A 21,373-nucleotide genomic window follows, 5' to 3' on the forward strand; every position below is an offset into this window, starting at 1 on the left:
GATAGAGCTGTCCGGTATTACAGAAGTGTAGGAAAGTATTTGGTTAGAGCATTGCCAGACTACACTAAGGCCGTGACCCTGAAACTTGGCAACACTGTTTTGCTACTCCTTGGAGCCTTGCTTGTAAGGTATGGGAAGTTAACCTTCAGTTATGTTGTCTCAAATAAAACGTTGCTGGAAGCGCAGTTTTCATTGGATACTTAAAAAAGGTGAAGATTAAAATAAATACGTCAATGTAAATACGAGAATAAACAAATATATGGTTACAACTAGAAAAAACAATACAATCCTATGTCCATGAAAATCCAATTTTAGCATTGGGTATCAGCTTACAACACAATCACCCCGGGGTCATCAGTTTTCTTTTCCTGTCAGAACTCGTAACCATAGCATCAGCATCATTAGCATGTTTTGTATAGTTGTTGATTAAAATATTTGCAAAATGGGGCAAAGATAGGCAGAGAAGTTCATAAAGATGTTTCTCACAATATGAGCAGCACTCCCTTGTATCACTTACACTTTGCCTAGCAAGCTGAATCAGTACGCACTTCTGATTCTTACTACGAAGGAATGCTACTTCATCCTCCTCAGAGATTAAAATCTGCATTATCTTGTATACACTTGTGCACACGTTTAAGGACAATTCTGATGGGAATGATAACCCACCTCTGTTTAACCTATTAAACATGTCAGTTTCCGCTGTTTCATTTGATATGTTCGAGATACAATTAAGTTTACTGCCTAGCTTAAAATCTACACAACCTAAAATATAAATGACAGAAAACATGTTATCGAAGTCTACTTCTTTTTCATTTACCGTACTTTAACTGGCACACTGAAAAAATCACTGCATACAGGCCCTATTTATTTCGTCAGTTATGTTCAATGAATCTGAAGTCCGGCTCCATTGCTAAATGGTTAGCGTGCTGGCCTTTGGTCACAGGGGTCCCGGGTTCGGGAATTTTAACCTTAATTGGTTAATTTCGCTGGAACGGGGGCTGGGCGCATGTGTCGTCTTCTTCATCATTCCATCCTCATCACGACGCGCAGGTCACCTACCGAGATCGATAGCTGCAGTCGCTTAAGTGCGGCCGGTATCCAGTATTCGGGAGATAGTAGGTTCGAACCACACTGTCGGCAGCCCTGAAGATGGTTTTCCGTGGTTTCCCAATTTCACACCAGGCAAATGCTGGGGGTGTACGTTAGTTAAGGGCATGGCCGCTTCCTTTCCACCCCTAGCAACTTCCCTGTCACATCATCGCCGTAAGACCTAATTGTGTAGGTGCGACGTAAAGCAAAAAAGAAAAAAACAGGTCGCCTACGGGAGTCAAATCAAAAGACCTACATCTGGCGAGCCGAACTTGTCCTCGGACACTCCCGGCACTAAAAGCCATAGGCCATTTCATTTCACTGAATCTCAAGACTGAAATGTATGGCATCATTCTTAATTAGAATCATGGTTGCTGGAGCACGAAGGAACACAGCAATGCCTTGGCATCTAAAATTAAGCCTAGCTTTGGTTGTGGTTGTCATACTTGTGCAACGTAAAATTAAATAACACAATCATGCTGCACTTTTAAAGACTGCAATTTGAAAAATACAAACACAGAATGACTTTAAAAACGATGTGGATTGTCACTATTATACATACCCTGCAACATGATAAAGCTCACCTTTGCCGTAAATTAATGTCGTTCCAGGATTAGAAATAGTGTGTAGGTTAATTTTTAAAACTATAACACACATAAAATATATTCAGTATACTCTGAATTAATGACATCAAGTTAATTCACGCACAACACAAAGTATAATGATACACCACGTTAAACTTGTTTACAAATTACGAACACAAAGTCACAGGCTTGACTCCAAGCGACATTGTCGGATCTCCATTTTCATGGCCTTATTATGTAGTCCGGCCATGGTTAAAATAAACATTGTGGCAAGTCAAAATAGCAGCTGCTGTATCAAAGGCAAGTATGTCTGAACACCTCACAATTAGCAGGAATATTTAAGAAAACAAATATGAACGCACTTTTTTTAACTGATACCTGATACTACATTTTTTAACAATTTGCTTTACGTCGCACCGACACATATAGGTCTTATGGCGACGATGGGATAGGAAACGGCTAGGAGTGGGAGGGAAGCGGCCTTGGCGTTAATTAAGTAACCGCCCCGGCATTTGCCTGGTGTGAAAATGGGAAACCACAGAAAACCGTCTTCAGGGCTGCCGACAGTGAGATTCGAATCCACTATCTCCCGGATGCAAGCTCATAGTTGCGCGCCCCTAACCGCACGGCCAACTTGCCCTGTGATACTACTTTAGAACAAGGTAGGGCAGTGCAAATTTTATTTCAACGCTGGCTAGATGACAGCACCATCGTTATTGTATTATATTGCAATGCTTTAACGGAGCACTATCTTGTCTTATTCTAGTACGAAGTAGTTAATAGTTGTAGAAATTTAGCAAATTGTGTGTGTGTGTGTGTGTGTGTGTGTAACCTGTAATTTAGGACTGCGTGAAAGAATAAATATCTATTTTTAATATTGTTAATAAAATATCAGTAGGTTTGTTGATAAAATACTTAGAAAGACGGATATTAAAAAGAGTCGTAACTTCGGCAGCGGTTATAGTCTACTAGTGTAGGCATTTGACAGGGTATTTCAAACAGCACCATCGTTATTGTATTATATTGCAATGCTTTAACGGAGCACTATCTTGTCTTATTCTAGTACGAAGTAGTTAATAGTTGTAGAAATTTAGCAAATTGTGTGTGTGTGTGTGTGTGTGTGTGTGTGTGTGTGTGTGTGTGTGTGTGTGTAACCATAGAAGATGGCGTCAGCGAAGGATGTAAGTGAAGATAGCTCCCGGTTCTCTTGCGAAATAATCGGGAATAAATGTGGTGTAAACAAGAAGCGAGTGAAGAATGGTATCCAGTGTGAAAAGTGTTTAATTTGGTACCATTTTGAGTGTATATGTAGTGCTGGTTTTGCTAAAAATGAAGATACTTGGACTTGTGTTAGCTGTGGCGAGAGCAATTTGAATAGCGGTAGCAAACCTAGGCCTACAACGGTCAACGAATCGCTGGCGTCTCATTACTTGGAGGATGGAGGTAATGATAATGTACTTGTAATTCTCTCTTTATTGCAACAGGATTTACAAGCATTAAAAGCGGAGAATGAGATTTTAAAGGAAAAGGTACGTTTACTGGAATCGAAAGTACCGGTACCAGTAAACACTCAGAACACAGGTGGCTCCGAGAATTCTAGCGCGTGGTGTCAAGTTGCTTCAGATTCTAGGAGGAAAAGTGTGCAGTTTAATAAGGACAACTTTGTAATTGACACCAAAAATAGATTTTCAGCCCTGAGGGAAGTAAGCGATACGCAAGGTATCCGTATAGGAAGCAGTCAAACGTATAGCGCAAAATCCGTTACGAGAAGCGGCAAAGTTAGGCCTAAAATCCCACACAGTGCACCGGCGAAAGTGTCGAACATTCTTATATTTGGTGATAGCCAGGCGAGGGGAATTGCGGAGAAAATGGTCAATGAAAATATTGCAGCATAGGCAGTCATCTATCCTGGGGCCCTAATGAAGAAGGTATTGGAAAACACGGAGCAGGCGGCAAGAAATCTCGGAAGTCGTGATGCAGTAGTGATCATCGGCGGGACGAACGACGTAGCTCACAACGACGCTAAGAATGTTATTTCTGAACTTAAATGTATACTAGGTAAGCTGACTCACACTAACATCTTTGTAGTGAACGTGCCCCACAGGCATGATTTGATTAGAGACTCGTGTGTGAACATTGAAGTGGACAAAGTTAATACAGATATGGTTAAAATTTGTAAACATTTTCGTAATACACAGGTAATTGATAGCAGCAGTTTCGAGAGACACTGTCACACAAAGCATGGCCTTCATCTAAACAATTCAGGTAAACGAAAGATAGCAAATATTGTTCTAGATGTTATTAATCTTAAGATATGTACTGTAAAAAAGGCAACTCCCTTGAGTTATAATACTGACCAGGAAAACTAGAAGCTGGCTCAGCCAACTAGAAAATGAAACTCAGGAAATTAAGGAATTTCAAGTTACCCAATTGCAACAGTCAATTTCTATGGAGGAAGGGGGTCTGAGATTGCTCTTAGTAAACTGTCAGAGTGTAGTAAATAAACAATTAAAATTCAGTACATTGATGGAATCTTATGAGACTGGTGTGGTGATAGGAGTGGAATCGTGGTTGAGAGAAGGGGTGGGTAATAGAGAAGTATTTCCAGAAGGGTACACAGTCTATCGTAGAGACCGAGGAGATAAAAAGGGAGGGGGGTGTTTATTCTGGTGAAGGAAACATATTGTTCACATGAATGGTTTACCGATGAAAGGGATGAAATATTAGGGATAAAATTAGTTTGTCATAATATGAAGGAGTTGGGAATTATAGGAACATACAGGCCTGGAAGAGAGGAAAGAGACATGGAAATATTTGAGAAAATAATAGATTATACGCATAAAAACAATAATAATGATGTGGTAATAATTGGGGGAGATCTAAACTTGCCTGAGGTTGAATGGAATGGAGCTGCAAGTGAAGCCCATGAACAGAAACTGGCAAATAAGTTAATTTGGGAGGGAGGATTTACACAAGTAGTACAAGAACCGACTCGTCTCAATAACTTACTAGATGTATTCTTGGTTAAACCATGGGAAATTGTTGATAAAACTGAGGTAATTGAAGGAATAGGTGACCATAAGGCTATAATAATGGATGTAGGACTGGTACCAAAAAGGCTTAATAAGAGGGTCACACAAGGCAAGAAATTGTACAGAAAAACTAAAGTTGATGAATTTGGGACTTACCTTAAATCACAATTCAGTTGTTGGATAAGTGAAGGGAGTAATGTGGATACACTTTGGACTAAATTCAAAGGAATCGTTTGGGAAGGAGAGAAGAGATTTGTACCTGTTAAGAAGGGTAAAATGACCTCAGACCCTGTATATTATACAAGGGAAATAAGAAAATTTAAAAAAATGTAGAATAGTAAACAGGAAAATCAAAGAAGGTAGGGAAAGTAGAGAAAGTAGAAAACAGCTAATGAGGGAACTGAATAGAGTGAAAAAGGAAGCAAAAGAGAATTATATGAATGGCATTCTTCAAGAGCGTAATGGCCACAAAGGGAAATGGAAAAAGCTGTATTCATATATCAGGAATCAAAAAGGAAAAGGAATCCAAATTCCTACAATGTTGGGAGAAGGGGGTGAACACTATTTAACAGATACTGAGAAAGCAAACCTCTTTAGTAGGGAATTTAGAGATTCAGTAGATGATTATCAGGAGTTGGAAACCGAAACAGAAGTTACAGAGGGACAGACACAGAGGGAAACAAGAAGCTTCTCGTTCACAAATGAAGATATTTTCAGAGAAATCCAACTGCTTCAGCAAGGAAAAGCAGCAGGAAGGGATCAAATTACTGGGGAGGTGATAAAGACAATGGGGTGGTACATAGTGCCTTATTTAACATTTCTCTTTGACTATGTCATAAATAATAGTGTAATACCAAAGGAATGGAAGGAATCTATAATAATACCAATTTATAAAGGAAAGGGTGATAAAAGGAAACCAGAGAACTACAGACCAATCAGCCTGACCAGTATAGTTTGTAAAATACTGGAGAGTTTAATATCAAAGTACATCAGAGGGATATGTGATGATAAAAATTGGTTCATGAGGAGCCAGTATGGATTTAGAAAGAAATTTTCTTGTGAGGCACAACTGGTGGGATTTCAGCAGGACATATCAGATCAGTTAGATTCAGGAGGCCAGTTAGATTGCATGGCCATAGATCTTTCCAAAGCCTTTGATAGAGTGGAACATGGAATATTATTTAAAAAAATTGGAGGGAATAGGATTGGACGTAAGGGTTACACGTTGGGTAAAACATTTCTAAATTCAAGGGTTCAGAAAGTCAAAGTAGAAATTAACGTATCGCAGGAAGAGAAAGTTTGGAAGGGAATTGCACAGGGTAGTATAATCGGTCCGTTACTTTTCTTAATATACGTAAATGATTTTGGGAACAATATAACATCAAAAATAAGATTGTATGCAGGTGACATAATTGTTTATAGGGAAATAAACAACATTGAGGATTGTTCAGAATTAAAAAGGGGCCTTGAGAGTATCCAACAATGGGTTGAAGAGAATAATATGAAGGTTAGTGGAGGCAAATCAACTGTTACAACATTTACAAACAGGAGTTTTAAAACTGAATTTGAATATACTTTGGATGGGGTAGTTATCCCAAAAGATGGCAAGTGCAAATACTTAGGTGTAAGATTTGAAAGTAATTTGCACTGGAAGGGTCATGTGGATGACATTGTTGGGAAAGCATGCAGATCGTTACATGTCATAATGAGGCTACTTAAAGGATGCAACAAAGAATTAAAAGAGAAAAGTTACTTAAGTATGGTTCGTACATTATTGGAATATGCAAACAGTGTTTGGGATCCTCACCAAGAATACCTAATAAAAGAAATAGATAGTGTGCAGAGGAAGGCAGCAAGATTTGTAACAGGGGATTTCAGGAGAAAGAGTAGTGTGTCAGAAATGTTAAAGAAACTAGGGTGGGAAACTTTAAGTAAGAGAAGGGAGAAAACTAGACTTATAGGTTTATATAGAGCCTATACAGGAGAAGCAGCATGGGGAGATATCCGTGAGAGGCTTCAGTTGGAAAATAATTATATCGGCAGGACTGACCACAAATATAAAATTAGAGGGAATTTTAGCAGAAGCGATTGGGGTAAATTTTATTCATTGGGAAGGGTGTGAAGGAGTGGAACAGTTTGCCAGGGGTAGTGTTTGATCCTTTTCCAAAATCTTTACAGATATTCAAGAAGAGAATAAACAGCAACAGAGAAAATAAATGAAATGTTAGAGGGCATTCGACCAGTGCAGGTTAATGTAAATAAAATATGTGTGTGAATAAATTAATTCCATCCCCTGGTCTAAGGAGTTTGGACAGCCAAAGTAGGGGACTGCCTGTAGGGGTGAAGTACAGTGGGGACTTCGAGGGCCCTGGGACCGCTACGGTAGCTGTGAAGGCCCTTCAGGAACTCTGAAAAGTGATGGTAAAAGGGGCTCTGGTTAAGACGCAGCAGGTCGTTATGCTACTTAGGTTCCAGAATGGGTAAAGAAAAGAAAAAGTAAATAAATGCAATGTAAATTTTAATCTTATACCAGATGTACAGTATCATTTGAAGTAATTCCACATACTGTATATCAGGTGACTATATTTGTAAGTAGTACAGGAGATATAAGTAGAATTTTGTAAACAATGTAAATTTATTAAGGATGAGCTGTGTGTTTAATAGAAAAAATTGTTAGCGTAAATTATATAATATTGTATTATAGGAAAATTTTCTTCTCTTGTTAATTTAATATTTAGTGCTTGACAATAATGTATTTTAGTGTACCATTTGCCACCGAGGTAAACACCTCATTTGCAAATAAAGAGATTTTGATTGATTGATTTTGATAGAAGTTCAACAGTTCCAACTATCACGAAAGTAATAACTTCTTTAGATAACGCGATACAGTTGTAAATTTTGTTTAAAGAAAGGATTTCAACAGAATATACGGTATTTCACTGGCGAAATAGTTAACAGTCGTATTGTTATTGATTATTGTCGCTCATCTTATTCAATTATTGGCATTGTTGGCTACAGTCGTGAACAAAAGTTGTAGTGTCAAGAAAATATCAATAAAAATCAGCCGATTCTTGTATTCCGATCATTCGTATTTTTGAGTAGGCAGTTAAAGTATCCATAATATATATTTCAACGCTGGCTAGCTAATAATCAAGTTCCTACATCCCAAAAATTGCAATTCAATTCCCTGGCGTAGCTTAGACAGAAATAATTTTGAGAAATTAATGTAAACAACCCCACATTTTTCAGCATTTAAGGATACTTTTATTCTCCGTCCCGCGGAGTATAGAAAATAATAGTAATCCACTATCTGTACTAATCACATAACCACATTTCGGTTGAGAATTTTACTGTAGATACGGTATATTAGATAGTATCTTGCCTGTTATATTAATGTGTATTTTTGTGCAAACGGCAGGTTTCATTTCTATTACAGCATAGTAGTATAAAGTATAATAATCTGTCTATGTGTTTAACTTTGTTGGTAATCTTTGAGTACCGTAGTCCTTGCGAATATCTAACTTTAGGCCTAATTGGAATTTTCATTTCTATTTGTGCTTAGTAATAACCTATTGTAATTAGGAAACGTCTGTACGTAGTTTAAATATTATTGTAGTGTATTATAGTAACTTATTAGAAATTAGAGTGCTTATTCTATTATTTTGAGTAGTTTTGCTAATTTCGAACTTTAATTGTAATTTCGTACCTGTTCATGCTTAGTAATAACCTGTTGTAATTAGAATACAACTGAACGTAGTTTAAAATTATTGTAGTGTATTGTAGTATCTGAACGCAGTTTGAGAGTATTGTAGTATATTATAGTATCTTATTAGAACATAGTGTGTTTATTCTATTACTGTGAAATATGTGTGTAGTATAGTATCTGTGGTATCTGTAGTAACTCTCTTACAAGAATTCTGTTGTAATTAGGGTAGACTGAACTGCAGTTTAGAATTGTGTCATTCTTGTGTATTATTCTCTGCTTCCTTAATTAACAGCAATTTTCATCCCGTTAGGGTGTTGTTGGAATAAAACATCGTACAACTAAGTAGTATTGTAGTGTAGTAGTAGCCTATATTAATTACATTACTGTCGTGAGATCTTTGTGAACTATCCTAGACAATATTTCTTTCCTTTCATTTTTATTTTGCACAGAATAAGTTATCTTATTTTCTTTTTCTCTTCATTCTTCAGTAAAGAATTGCTAAAGAGTGCAAGTGTAGGAACTGTGGGTGTGGCCAGGCATTAAAGAGTATGAGGAATGAGTTGGAGATTTTGAGGGAGATAATTAGAAATCTCTCAGAGGAAAGGAAGGAAAGTAGGCCTCCCTTAAACAATGCTCGGAAACAGTAGGTGTAAAAGAGGGATGGTAGGGAAAGGGGGAATTGTAGAAGACAGGTGGTCTGATGTTTTAAGGGGAAGGAGATTGCAAGCTAAGGGCTCTCTTCAGGATAAGAATTCAGGACAGTTGTCTGTGAGAAATCGGTACGAGTCACTACGGGCAGAACAACCGAGGGAAGATGAGAAACAGGGAATTTTTGCTGAGAAGTGTGGAATTAGGATAAAAGGGAATAGGTAGGAAAGGGAAATCTGGAGAATTGGATAGGAAAAGACTGGTGGAACATGGTCATGGGATGGAGAAAAGGCAGGAGGAAGTAGCTTCTGCAACTGCCAGGAAAGATAGGATTGATCAGGAGGGGAAGGGGTCAAATGAGGTGGGTAATGTTGAGGCTTTGCTCATGGGGAATTCCATTGTTAGACATGTCGGGAAAGTGTGTGGAGGAAAGGGTACCAGGGTAGAGTGTTATCCGGGAATTAGGTTCTGGCGGATGTTGAAGAAAGTAGAAGAGAAGGAAGTGGGATAGAGAAGGTGGTAGTGTTTCACGTTGGTACTAACAACGTCAGAAAAGCAGGTATAAATACCAACATAGTTAGGGATGTGTGGGACCTGGTAAATGCAGCACGAGTGAAGTTTAAGGAAGCGGAGATTATCAGTGGAATACTGTGTAGGAGGGATACTGAGTGGAAGGTGATTGGGGATTTAAATGAGACCATCGATTGGGTATGTGGGAAACTGGGAGTGAGATTTCTAAATCCTAATGGGTGGGTAGGAGAAAGGGATCTGTGCTCACATGGCCTTCACTTAAACCACAGTGGTACATATAAGTTAGGAATTTTTAGAAGGATTATAGGGCGGTACATTCAGGGAAACGCTGTGGCCTAGGGAGTGGTGATAAGAGAACAGGGAAATGGTAACCAAGTAGGGATGACATAAAAATTTTAATGCTCAACTCTGAAAGTATCGTGAATACAGGAATAAAATTAAGTAATTTAATAGATTTATCCATACCAGATATTGTAATAGGAGTTGAATCATTGCTGAGAAACGATATAATGAATGCAGAAATTTTCTCACGGAACTGGAGTGTGTATCGTAGAGATAGGATATGAATGGTATGAGAGGGAGTATTCATTCTGGTGAAAGATGAATTTGTAAGCTACGAAAAGGTTAATGACGAGACGCATGAAATTCTAGGTGCAAAGGCTCAGCTCCAAAGACACTAGGCAACTTGATGTCTTTGGAGTGTACAGACCCCGCAAGGGTAGCGCAGACGCAGATACATAATTATTTTATAAGATAATCAGCTATGTGGGGAACGATAACGAAAGGAACGCGATTGTAGCGGGTGATCTCAATTTACCAAATGTCAATTGGGAAGGTGATGCGAACGACAGGAAGCATGAGCAACAAATGGCAAATTAGTTAATATGGGAAGGGCATCTGATTCAGAAAGTGATTGAACCAACTAGAGGGAAGAATATTTTGTATATGGTGCTGGTAAAACCAGATGAGCTCTATAGAGATCACGAAGTGATCACGAAGCTGTTTTTGCGGTACTTAAAAATCAATGTGAAAGAAAGGAGAATATTAAAATTAGGACTATAAGGCAGTACCATATGGCTGATAAAACAGGCATGAGGGAGTTTTTAAAAAGTAACTATGACCTCTGGAAAATGGTAAATAAAAATCTAAACAGACTCTGGGATGGGTTTAAAGCAATTGTTGAGGAACATGAAAATAGGTTTGTACATCTAAAGGTGGCAAGGAATGGTGAAGATCCACTATATTATAACAGAGAAATAAAGAGACTAAGAATGCGGTGCAGGTTGGAAAGAAATAGAGTTAGAAATGGCTGTGGAAGTAAGGAGAAATTGAAGGAACTTACTAGAAAATTGAATCTAGCAAAGAAGTCAGCTAAGGATAACATGATGGCGAGCATAATTGTCGGCCATCCGAAATTGAATGAAAAACGGAAAAGTATGTATAGGTACTTTAAGGCAGTAACAGGTTCCAGGAAGTATATTCCAGGAATCATTAATGAACAAGGGGAGTGTGTATGCCATGATCTTCAAAAGGCAGAAGTATTCAGTCAGCAGTATGTAAAGATTGTTGGTTACAAGGATAATGCTCACATACAGGATTTAACTTATACTAAAGAAGTACTTGTTCAAATTTACCTATGACAACAATGACACTTACAGCAAGATACAAAATTTGAAAACTAGAAAAGCAGCTGGAACTGATAAGGTTTCAAGGGATATACTAAAGACAATGAGTTGGGATATAGTACCATATTTGAAGTACTTATTTGATTATTGTTTGGTTGAAGGAGCTATACCAAGTGATTGGAGAGTTGCTATAGTACCCTCTGTGTGTAAAGGAAATGGTGATAGACATAAAGCTGAAAATTATAGGCCAGTCAATTTGACATGCATTGCATGGAAGCTTTGGGAAAGCGTTCTTTCTCATTATATCAGACATGTTTGCGAAATAAATAACTGGTTTGATAGAAAGGTTTAGGAAAGGTTTTTTCCACTCAAGCTATTCTTGTAGGATTCCAGCTCGTTATAGCAGATATCTTGGATTCTGGAGATCAAATTTACTGTATTGCGATTGACCTGTCTAAGGCATTTGATAGGGTGGATCATAGGAGACTACTGGCAAAAATGAGTGCAATTGGACTTGACAAAAGGGTGACTGAATGGGTGGCTATGTTTCTAGAAAATAGAACTCAGAGAATTAGAGTAGGCGAAGCTTTATGTGTCCCTGTAGTAATTAAGAGGGGAATTCCTCAAGGCAGTATTATTTGACCTTTATGTTTTCTTAGTCAACGGCCGTAGCCGTGTTGAAACACCGGATCCCGTGAGATCTCCGAAGTTAAGCAACATTGGGCGTGGTCAGGAGTCGGATGGGTTGCCACGCGCTTTTGGTGGGGGTAAGGGAATGGAGGAGCGGAAAGGAGCCACACTACCGCACGTAAACTCCGGCTCAGGAGCACCTCTGCGGAGGTTCGGACCTGCCTTCGGGCAGAATAACCCTTACCTTACCTATGTTTTCTTATATATATCAATGATATCTGTAAAGAAGTGGAATCAGTGATAAGACTTTCCTCAGATGATGTTATTCTGTACAGAGTAATAAATAAGTTACAAGATTGTGAGCAACTGAAAAATGACTTCGATAATGTCGTGAGATGGACAGTAGGCAAATGGTATGATGATAAACGGGGTTAAAATTCCGTATGTGATTTTCACAAATAGGAAAAGTCCTCTCAGTTTTAATTACTGCGTTGATGGGGTTGATCCTTTTGGGGATCATTGTACGTACCTAGGTGTTAATATAAGGGAAGATTTTCATTGGGATAATCACAAATATGATTGTAAATAAAGGGTACACATCTCTGCACATGATTATGAGAGTATTTAGGGGTTGTAGTAAAGGTGTAAAGGAGGGGGCATTTAAGTCTCTGGTAAGACCCCAACTAGAGTATGGTTCCAGTGTGTGGGGCCCTCACCAGAATTACTTGATTCGAGAACTTGAAAAAATCCAAAGAAATGCAGCTCCTGGGTGATTTCCGGCAAAAGAGTAGCGTTACAAAAATGTTGCAAAGTTTGAGCTGGGAAGACTTGGGAGAAAGGAGACGAGCTGCTCGACAAGGTGGTATGTTCCGAGCTGTCATTGGAGAGATGGCGTGGAATGACATCAGTATACGAATAAGTTTGAGTGATGTCTTTAAAAGTAAGAAATATCACAATGTGAAGATATAGTTGGAATTCAGGAAGACAAATTGTGGCAAGCATTCGTTTATAGGAAGGGGTGTGAGGGATTGGAATAACGTACCAAGGGACATGTTCAATAAATTTCCAATTTCTTTGCAATCATTTAAGAAAAGGCTAGGAAAACAAGAGATAGGGGTCTGACCTGGGCGACTGCCCTAAATGCAGATCAGTAGTGATGGATTGAACGTTTTTAATTCATACCTGTAGAGTTAGCTGAAACTGAGTACGATTGTTAATAGTTTAAGGCAAATAGTGCTGCTCTCTAGTGAGCGTGGAGTGATATCAGGTGGGAATGCTTTAATTCGCCTTCTGTACATTTTTACTAATAACACTTGAATTTTATTCTGTAATACTGCAGATAAATTTCATATCACAAGGAAATATTATTGCGAGTATTATTGTTAATAAACGTAGAATGGATACAAAAGACCGTAGTTATGCTGACTTGTCTGAATGTGGGTTGCCCAAGCAATTTAACCCTTAGATTATATTCTCTTTGCTGGCTGTCAGTCAGCTGTCACTACTGTCAAATATTTATTTCGAAAAGTTTGTCGTCGTGTTTCGGTTCCTTGAGATTGTTCATCTAACGAGCCCACATCAACTTCACGAACAGAACACAACAGATTGTTTATCTCGTCGTGTTTTGAGAGATGGAGGATGTTTTTGACAAGAGTGGTGTTCATCTGGATGATCTTAGAAAGATTCGAGTTTTTGAGGAATCTGAAGCTGATAAAGCCAGAGAAGTGAGGGATAAATGCAGGGATTATTTTGAAAGTAAGATAGTGCCTCTTTACTTTTGGGAACATTAATTCTTAGTACAATCTTTAGTTTCGGTATTTTCGGGGGGAATAAATTAGACGAGGTTAATTTATGTTAGACCGAATCAAAATGGGTTTGAGTCTATGTTAAGTCTGATTTAACTTAGAGCAGCGTAATTTCCTCTTGTAACTGAAGCTTGTTTTTTTTATTGAATACGGTGATGCTGGTGAAATATATTTTGCCATTTCATAATAAAACCTATAAAAAATCTGGTTTCTTCAACCTGATAGTCTCTATTTTTTGCTGTCCTATTTACTGTGCTTAAATTAGAATATTTTAATGCAGGATTAAGTTATATCTGTAACGATTGTGACAAACCGGGTAAGTGACAATGCACTTCCTAACCATTATTTTCCTTAAGACTGTCCATCAGAACAATATTGTCGTTGTGTTCATTTTCATATGCTTATGTGTACAGAAAAATGAACCTAACATGCCTTGTAGCTTAGGCCTGCTGCATAAATGTATGTATGATTCCCTCCTACAGTATAATGCATGTAAGATTCATTTTCCTGTACACGTAGTCATAGGAATATGAACACAAGGACAGTTGTTCTGATGGACTGCATATCCGTACGTGACTGAGAGGCGTGACCAGTCTTAAGGGAAATAATAGTTAGGAGGTTCATTGACAGTTACCCAGTTTTTCACAATCATTACAGATATGTATTTGCTATCTTAATAATTAACCTATGGCATGTTTTCGTTTTTTTGCTGTCGCATTCTGTTTGTCTTAGCTCATGGTGTTTCACTTGGGTGGTTTTATTTTTCTTCAGTATGTACGTAGGCGTACTGATCACATGATTAATGCAATTTAGATCAGTAAGTCACAAACTGTTAATTGGCAGTTTGTTTCCAAAGTCTATAAATTTATTTTTCTGTTAAGAGAAATATAAGCTTGTAAAAGAAACCTAAAAATATAGGTATATAAACGAATGATTCATGGAGTGGATTACTGCAGTCATGTCCTAGTTCGTGAACCATGGGTAATTGCCGAGTGGTCTAGTAAGTGGTCGCGGGAGTCGGGATACCGGTTGCTGTGGAATGGGAGAGGGCATCTCGAACATGTTCTGAGTCATGGCCCTCCTTGTGCTCTGGTGACTAGGACTAGACAATCCACCGGTGATCCCTAACTCATTAGAGAAGAGAACTTCACTGGAACTATGTGTAAGTGGTAGCATCCTGCTTCACAGTATTTTCAGCGAGCACGCTCAGAACGTTTTAAGCAAGCCTCGGACCTATGGGAGTAAGAGAGTCCCACTCCCATTTGACAGGCGAGAGACTCCTTGATAATGGAATTCAGTGGGGAGCTTTCAATATTAATACGTCCTATGGAAAAGAAAGCTGAATTGGCTAAGTCAGCGAAGAGGATGTGTTAGGAGTTAATGATATTTGGGTAAGGGGAGACAATGGGGAAGAGAGCGGTTATAAATTGTTTTTGACTGGTGTTAAAAAGGAAAGGCAGAGTATGGGATAGGCCTTTTCATCAGGAATACTAATGCATACAACATAGTTTCTGCTAGGCACGTAAATGAGCAAATGATGTTTGTAGATTTGACAGTTGGAGGAATTAGGGCAAAAATTGTTTCTGTGTATTCACTATGTGAGGGTACAGATGAGGTTTAATTTGACAAGTTTTGTGAAGTATAGAGTGTCATCGTAGTCCAGGTCAACAGCAAGGACAAATTTAAATGTGAGAGTTGGAAATAGAACTGAAGGATTCGAAAGGGTGATTGGTAAATGTGAGGAAGATATGGAAGTTAATAGGAATGAGAAGCCATATACTGGACTTCTGTGCTAGTATGGAATTAGCAGTTATGAATACATTCTTCAAGCATAAGGCTATTCTGTGCTATACATAGGAGGGTAGAGTCAGCAGATCCATAATAGACTATATCTTAACCAACTTCGAATTCAGGAAATCTGCTAGAAATGTGCAGGTTTTTGTGGGAATTTTCAATTAGACAGACCACTATCTGATCTGTAGTGATCTAAGTATCTCTAGACCTAGGGCGGAGAAAGTGAAATCTGTCTGCATACGAATAAGTGTAGAAAATGTTCAGGAAAAGGAAATTAGAAGTACATGGATATGATTAGTGAAAAGTTCCAAATACTGGACAGTAAGCAGGTTCAGGATATAACCTGGAAAGACTAGGTCAAGCCATAGGGAAGCCTTTCTGGACAGTAATAAAGAATTTTAGGAAGGGAGGGAAAAATGAAATGAATAATGTTTTGGGTAAATCAGGTGAACTCATAGGTTCCAGGGAATTACTGGACAGGTGGAAGGAATATTTTGAAAATCATCTGAACATAAAAAGAAATCTTCCTGTTGACGGCGCGGATAACCGAGCTCATGGGGTGGAAAACAGTGATGTTGGTGAAATTACGCTTGAGGAAGTGGAAAGGATTGTAAATAAACTCCATTGTCAAAAAAACAGCAGGAATAGATGAAATTCGACCTAAAATGACAAAATATATTTGGAAGGCGAGGATGAAATGGCTTCATGAGGTAATGAGATTTTAGCATGGAGTTTTAGTACCGTACCTTCTGATTGGACAAAAGCAGTAATTTAATCTATCTACAGTATAGTCAGGGAAGCAGGAAAGATTGCAACAACTATAGAGGTATCTCATTGGTCAGTATATGAGGCAAGGTGTTTACTCGGATCTTGTAAAGGAGGGAGGGTGTGGTCAGTGGTTGAGAGTAACTTGGATAAAAACCAGTGTGGTTTCAGAACACAGAGGGGCTGTCAGTATCCAATTTTTGGTATGCTCCTGATAATTGAAAAATGCTATGAGAGGAGTAGACAGTTATACTTATGTTTCATAGATCTAGAGAAAGTATATAACAGAGCCGGTACAGAGGAAAAAGATGTTTGCCTTACTGGGGTACTATGTTTTTAAGGGTAGATTATAAAAATCAGTCATCAAAGGGATTTAAGTTAACAATTGGGCTGCAGTGAGAATGGATGGTAGAATTAGTTCTTTTTTTTTTTCTTTCTTTTTTTTTTTTGCTATTTTGCTTTACGTCGCACCGACACAGATATGTCTTACGGCGACGATGGGATAGGACAGGCCTAGGAAGTGGAAGGAAGCGGCCGTGGCCTTAATTAAGGTACAGCCCCTGCATTTGCCTGGTGTGAAAATGGGAAACCACGGAAAACCATCTTTAGGGCTGCAAACAGTGGGGCTCGAACCCACTATGTCCCGATTACTGGATACTGGCCGCACTTAAGCAACTGCAGCTATGGAGCTCGGTAGAATGAGTTCTTGATTCGAGGTACTTGCAGGGATTAGACAAGACTTTGTTGTTCATATAGTTTATATGGATCATCTGCTGAAAGGTATTAAGTGGCAGGATGCGATTCAGCTTGGTGAAAATGTAGTAAGCTGTCTGGCCTTTGCTGACGACTTGGTCTTAATAGCACATTGTGCCAAAATAATAAGTTGAAAAGATTAAATGTATGTGAGTAGGTAAGAAATCAAAGAGAATTGAATACCAAATTGGATGTACTAAACTGGAACAGGTATATCATTTCAAGTATTTAGGATGTGTGTTCTCCAACGATGGTAGTATAGTGAGATTGAATCAAGGTGCAGTAAAGCTAATGCAGTGAGCTCGCAGTTGCACTCAGTAGTATTCTGTAAGAAGGAAGTCAGCTTCTGGACGAAACTGTCTTTACATCGGTCTGCTTTTTGAGATTAACTCTGCTAGGGGAGTGCAAGTGGCGTGGACACATATCTTATTCATAAACTAGAAGTAACAAATATGAAAGTAGCGAGAATGATTGCTGCTACAACAGGTGGGAACAATGGCAGGAGGGTACTCAGGAGGAGGACGAGATAAAGGCTGTTAGGAATGAACTCTGTGGATGAAGCTGTACGCATAAACCGGCTACCGTGGTGGGTTATCTAGGAGAATAGTGGGCTCTTTATGGAGGGTAAGAGGAGTAGAGGGAGACTAAGACAATGCTGGTTAGACTTGTTTTCTAGTGATTTAATGATAAGAGGTATAGAACTAAACGAGGCCACAGAACTTGTTACAAATAAAGGATTGTTATGGGGTGGTTAGTAAATTCACGGTGGCTTGCAGACTGAAAGCTGAAGGGCATAACAATCTATAATGAAGATGTATGTAAAATAAATGTGTCATCCTTTGCTGTCTAGTATCTTTAACATTTGATAGGAGCAGCTAGCATCTATGATAATAGCTTTTCATGAAAAGAGAAGTAAAAACACTCCACAGTTGTTGATAAATGCTGTCAGAAGAAACTGTGCGACATCTTGAACGTTTTTCACTATAATTGTGGATACATCTTCAGATAGTATATGTGAGTCACAGTAAGTGATTTAAGGTAAGTAGTAAGAGAGGAATTTGAAGAAGTAGGAAATCGTAATGGAATCTTAGGATGAAAATGAACTACAGATGGAAACAGACTTAACATGGGAGGAAGTGGAAGTAGTATTGAGGAATATTAAGAGGGAAGGCACCAGGTTTGGATGAGGTGGGTTGGGAGTTGGTGGGAGACAGTGGTTATATTGGGTGATAAGAGTTGTTTGGAAGAACAACACACCAGAAGACTGGAAGAAGGGATTGTACCTATCTTTGAGAAAGGAAGTGGAAGTGTAAAAACAATTGGGGAGTTCCTTTTTTTTTTTTTTGCTAGGGGCTTTACGTCTCACCGACACAGATAGGTCTTATGGCGACGATGGGATAGGAAAGGCCTAGGAGTTGGAAGGAAGCGGCTGTGGCCTTAATTAAGGTACAGCCCCAGCATTTGCCTGGTGTGAAAATGGGAAACCACGGAAAACCATCTTCAGGGCTGCCGATAGTGGGGGGGAGTTACTCTAATCTGTCATGTTCAAAGATTTTCTAAGGTAAATGAAATTAAATGGCGTATGGCTCTTAGTGCCGGGAGTGTCCGAGGACAAGTTTGGTTCTCCAGATTCAGATCTTTTGATTTGACGGCCGTAGGTGACCTGCGTGTCGTGATGAGGATGAAATGATGAAGACGACACATTACACCCAGTCCCCGTGCCAGCGAAATTAACCAATTATGGGTAAAATTCCCGACCCTGCCGGGAATCGAACCTGGGACCCCTGTGACCAAAGGCCAGCACGCTAACCATTTAGCCATGGAAGTATTCCGGAGAGACTGATTTTCATCAAAGTAGCAGGGGAAGCTGAGAGAAGAGCATGACTTCAGACCAGGAGTATCTACAGATCTCAGCTTTGTTGCAAGGCAGCTACAGGGACTGTGTTATGAATATGGAAAGGATCTACTGATGGCCTTCATCGATATTGAAAAGGCATATATGACAGTGTATGCAGAAGCAAGATATGAAGACCTGGAAAACAAAGGAGTTGAGAAACAGACTACATGGAGGGTAAAGGAGATGTATCAAGGGATTGTGAGCTGAATGAAATTAGGAGAGGGAACTGATTAGCTAGAAGAGAGAAGAATGGTTTCAAATGAGGGAGTGTACTCTCACCATTACTTTTCATTCTAATGGATGATATGATGATGAGAGTAACAGAGGAAATTGGGGAAGGTAAACAAACTCATGTTTATAATTTAGTATTTAAATTCAAGGTGGGGGGGGGGGGATGTTCCACCTAATTAATTCCTCCCTTGAATTTAAATACTGAATTAAATAGTTGTCAATATGGATAATGTGAAATATAACATGTGATAAACTCATGTCCTCATGCCGAGGTGGTGCATCTCTTTTCTGGCATGCCCCCAATGGAGGTGAGTTGCGTGTACCATTTTAATCACATAGGTTTCCAGCCCACATGCTATTCTTAAATTTCAGGCAGTACCGAGAATCGAACCTGGGCATCTGTGTATGGCAGCTAATAGTGCTTATCGGTACGCTACGGAGGTTGACATTGGGGAAGGTTAAAGCAATAGTATTTGCAGATTTGATGGTGTGGGAAAATAGGGAGGAGGAAGTTCATGAGCAGTTGGGTTTTTGGGATGAAATAAGTAAAGTATGGCGTGAAGTTTAGTTTAAAGAAGAGTGAGATTGTGCTTACAACCAGGAAGATACATAGACCAACAACAAGTGTAATATTTGATGGGAAACAACAGAGAATGTGGGGAGAGCTTCAAATACCAAGGCAGCTTATCACAAGAAACTGGAAGAAACAATAAGGAAATAAGTGAGCATTGGAGAAAAGCAGAAACATTCCTCAAAAATGTCCTCCAAAAGAGTGATATACCAGAGGTACTGTATTCGAATACTGACATATGCTTTAGAAACTTGGATATTGAGAGGAAAAGAGAAAAGCAGGAATCAGGCCATTGAGATAAAACTTTTGAGAAGTAGAATGAGACTAACAAAAATAGATAAAATAAGAAATGAGGTTAGAGAACTAATGCTAGTGGTATGGACACATGAAGAAAGTTTGAGAGAAGAGAATACCTAGGAAGATGCATGAGATGGAGTGGAAGGCAGGAGACCAAGAGGATGACCAAGGGACATACGGCTGAAAGGAGTGGAGAAACAGGTGAAAATGAGGGAGGACTGGACCAAATTGACGATAGAGAGAGATGGTGGAAAGACAGAAGACGATGGAGGGGCTTATGTACTAATCAGACACAGTGACTGCAAGCTGTGCAAGGTGATGGTTGTCAGAGTTTTTCCATAATCCCATTGTTAAATCTATCTAAATGTGAATTAACAAATTTTTTATTTTTACACACTAGATGAATTGAATGTAAGAACTTTTGCATTCCGTTTAGGCACTAGAACAGAGTTGCTCAGCTGGGAGCCCATTGAGGCTAGTCCAGTGTACTGGGGCTCGCTTGTGTGAAATTTGGGCAACTAATGTACCAAGCATGCATCCCAGTTAAGTGAGAGAGCAAACACCCTTGGCTTAAGACAGGAGCAGTGACGTTTAAGACTACAAAACTCTCCTTGCACCATTCAATGAAATGTTGATTGGAGTACAGTATAAAAAAAGACTCTATAATCGCAAGAAAAACTGACCTTTTAAAAATATTTGGGTTTGATTTGAACTGCACTCATTAATATAGAAAGGTTTTATTTTCCTTTATTTGAACATTCAGAGAAAACTGATACACACCAAGCGAGTTGGCAATGCGGTTTGGGTTGTGTATCTGAGAGTTTGTATTTGAGAGATGGTGGTTTCAAATCTCTGAAGATTTTCCATGGTTTCCCATTTTCACACAAGGCAAATGTTGAGGTTGTACCTTAATTGAGGCCACTGCTGCTATCTTCCCAAACCTAGCCCTTTCCCATCCTTGCGACGCCAAAACTTTTGATGTGTTGGTGCAATGTTAAACCACTAGCAAAAAACTGATACTTAGCAGTTTTCTTGTTTCAGTGTACATATATTGGGGGTTGAAGCGTGCAAGGTACAGTTTAAAACATCTTGGATGGGAAGGGCGGATTTCCACCAAGAAGAGTAACTATTGCTGTTCTTAATTCAGTAAAACGTAATTTATTTACATACTTCAAGTTTATTGCTCAGTTTTGCACGTTGTAATGCTATGTGACTACCTGCTCATTGAGTTTCTGAAAATAGTATTTAAAACTTATCACACATCTATTGATAATAGCTAGCCTCTGTATAGCTAGTGATTTCATCACTGGTGAAGCCAGATATTTGCTATCAAAGTACACCACCATTGTTAATGCTATAACAAGTAGGTACACAGTGTGTCTTCACATTAATAATCTAAGTAATGTTATTCCCAG

General features: G+C 38.9%; 1 protein-coding gene across 1 annotated transcript in view; it reads left to right on the top strand.

The window, feature by feature from the left end:
- The first annotated feature begins 13,388 nt into the window (after nt 1-13,388).
- IFT20 (intraflagellar transport 20) overlaps nt 13,389-21,373 on the top strand; it is a 102,612-nt gene continuing 94,627 nt past the window's right edge. The window contains exon 1 of the mRNA XM_067139556.2: nt 13,389-13,600. Within this exon, the coding sequence (XP_066995657.1) occupies nt 13,477-13,600 (124 nt within the window). The 5' untranslated portion in view covers nt 13,389-13,476. The remainder of the gene's footprint in view (nt 13,601-21,373) is intronic.

This window comes from Anabrus simplex, chromosome 2 (assembly GCF_040414725.1).
Source record: "Anabrus simplex isolate iqAnaSimp1 chromosome 2, ASM4041472v1, whole genome shotgun sequence".
Classification (NCBI taxonomy): domain Eukaryota; kingdom Metazoa; phylum Arthropoda; class Insecta; order Orthoptera; family Tettigoniidae; genus Anabrus; species Anabrus simplex.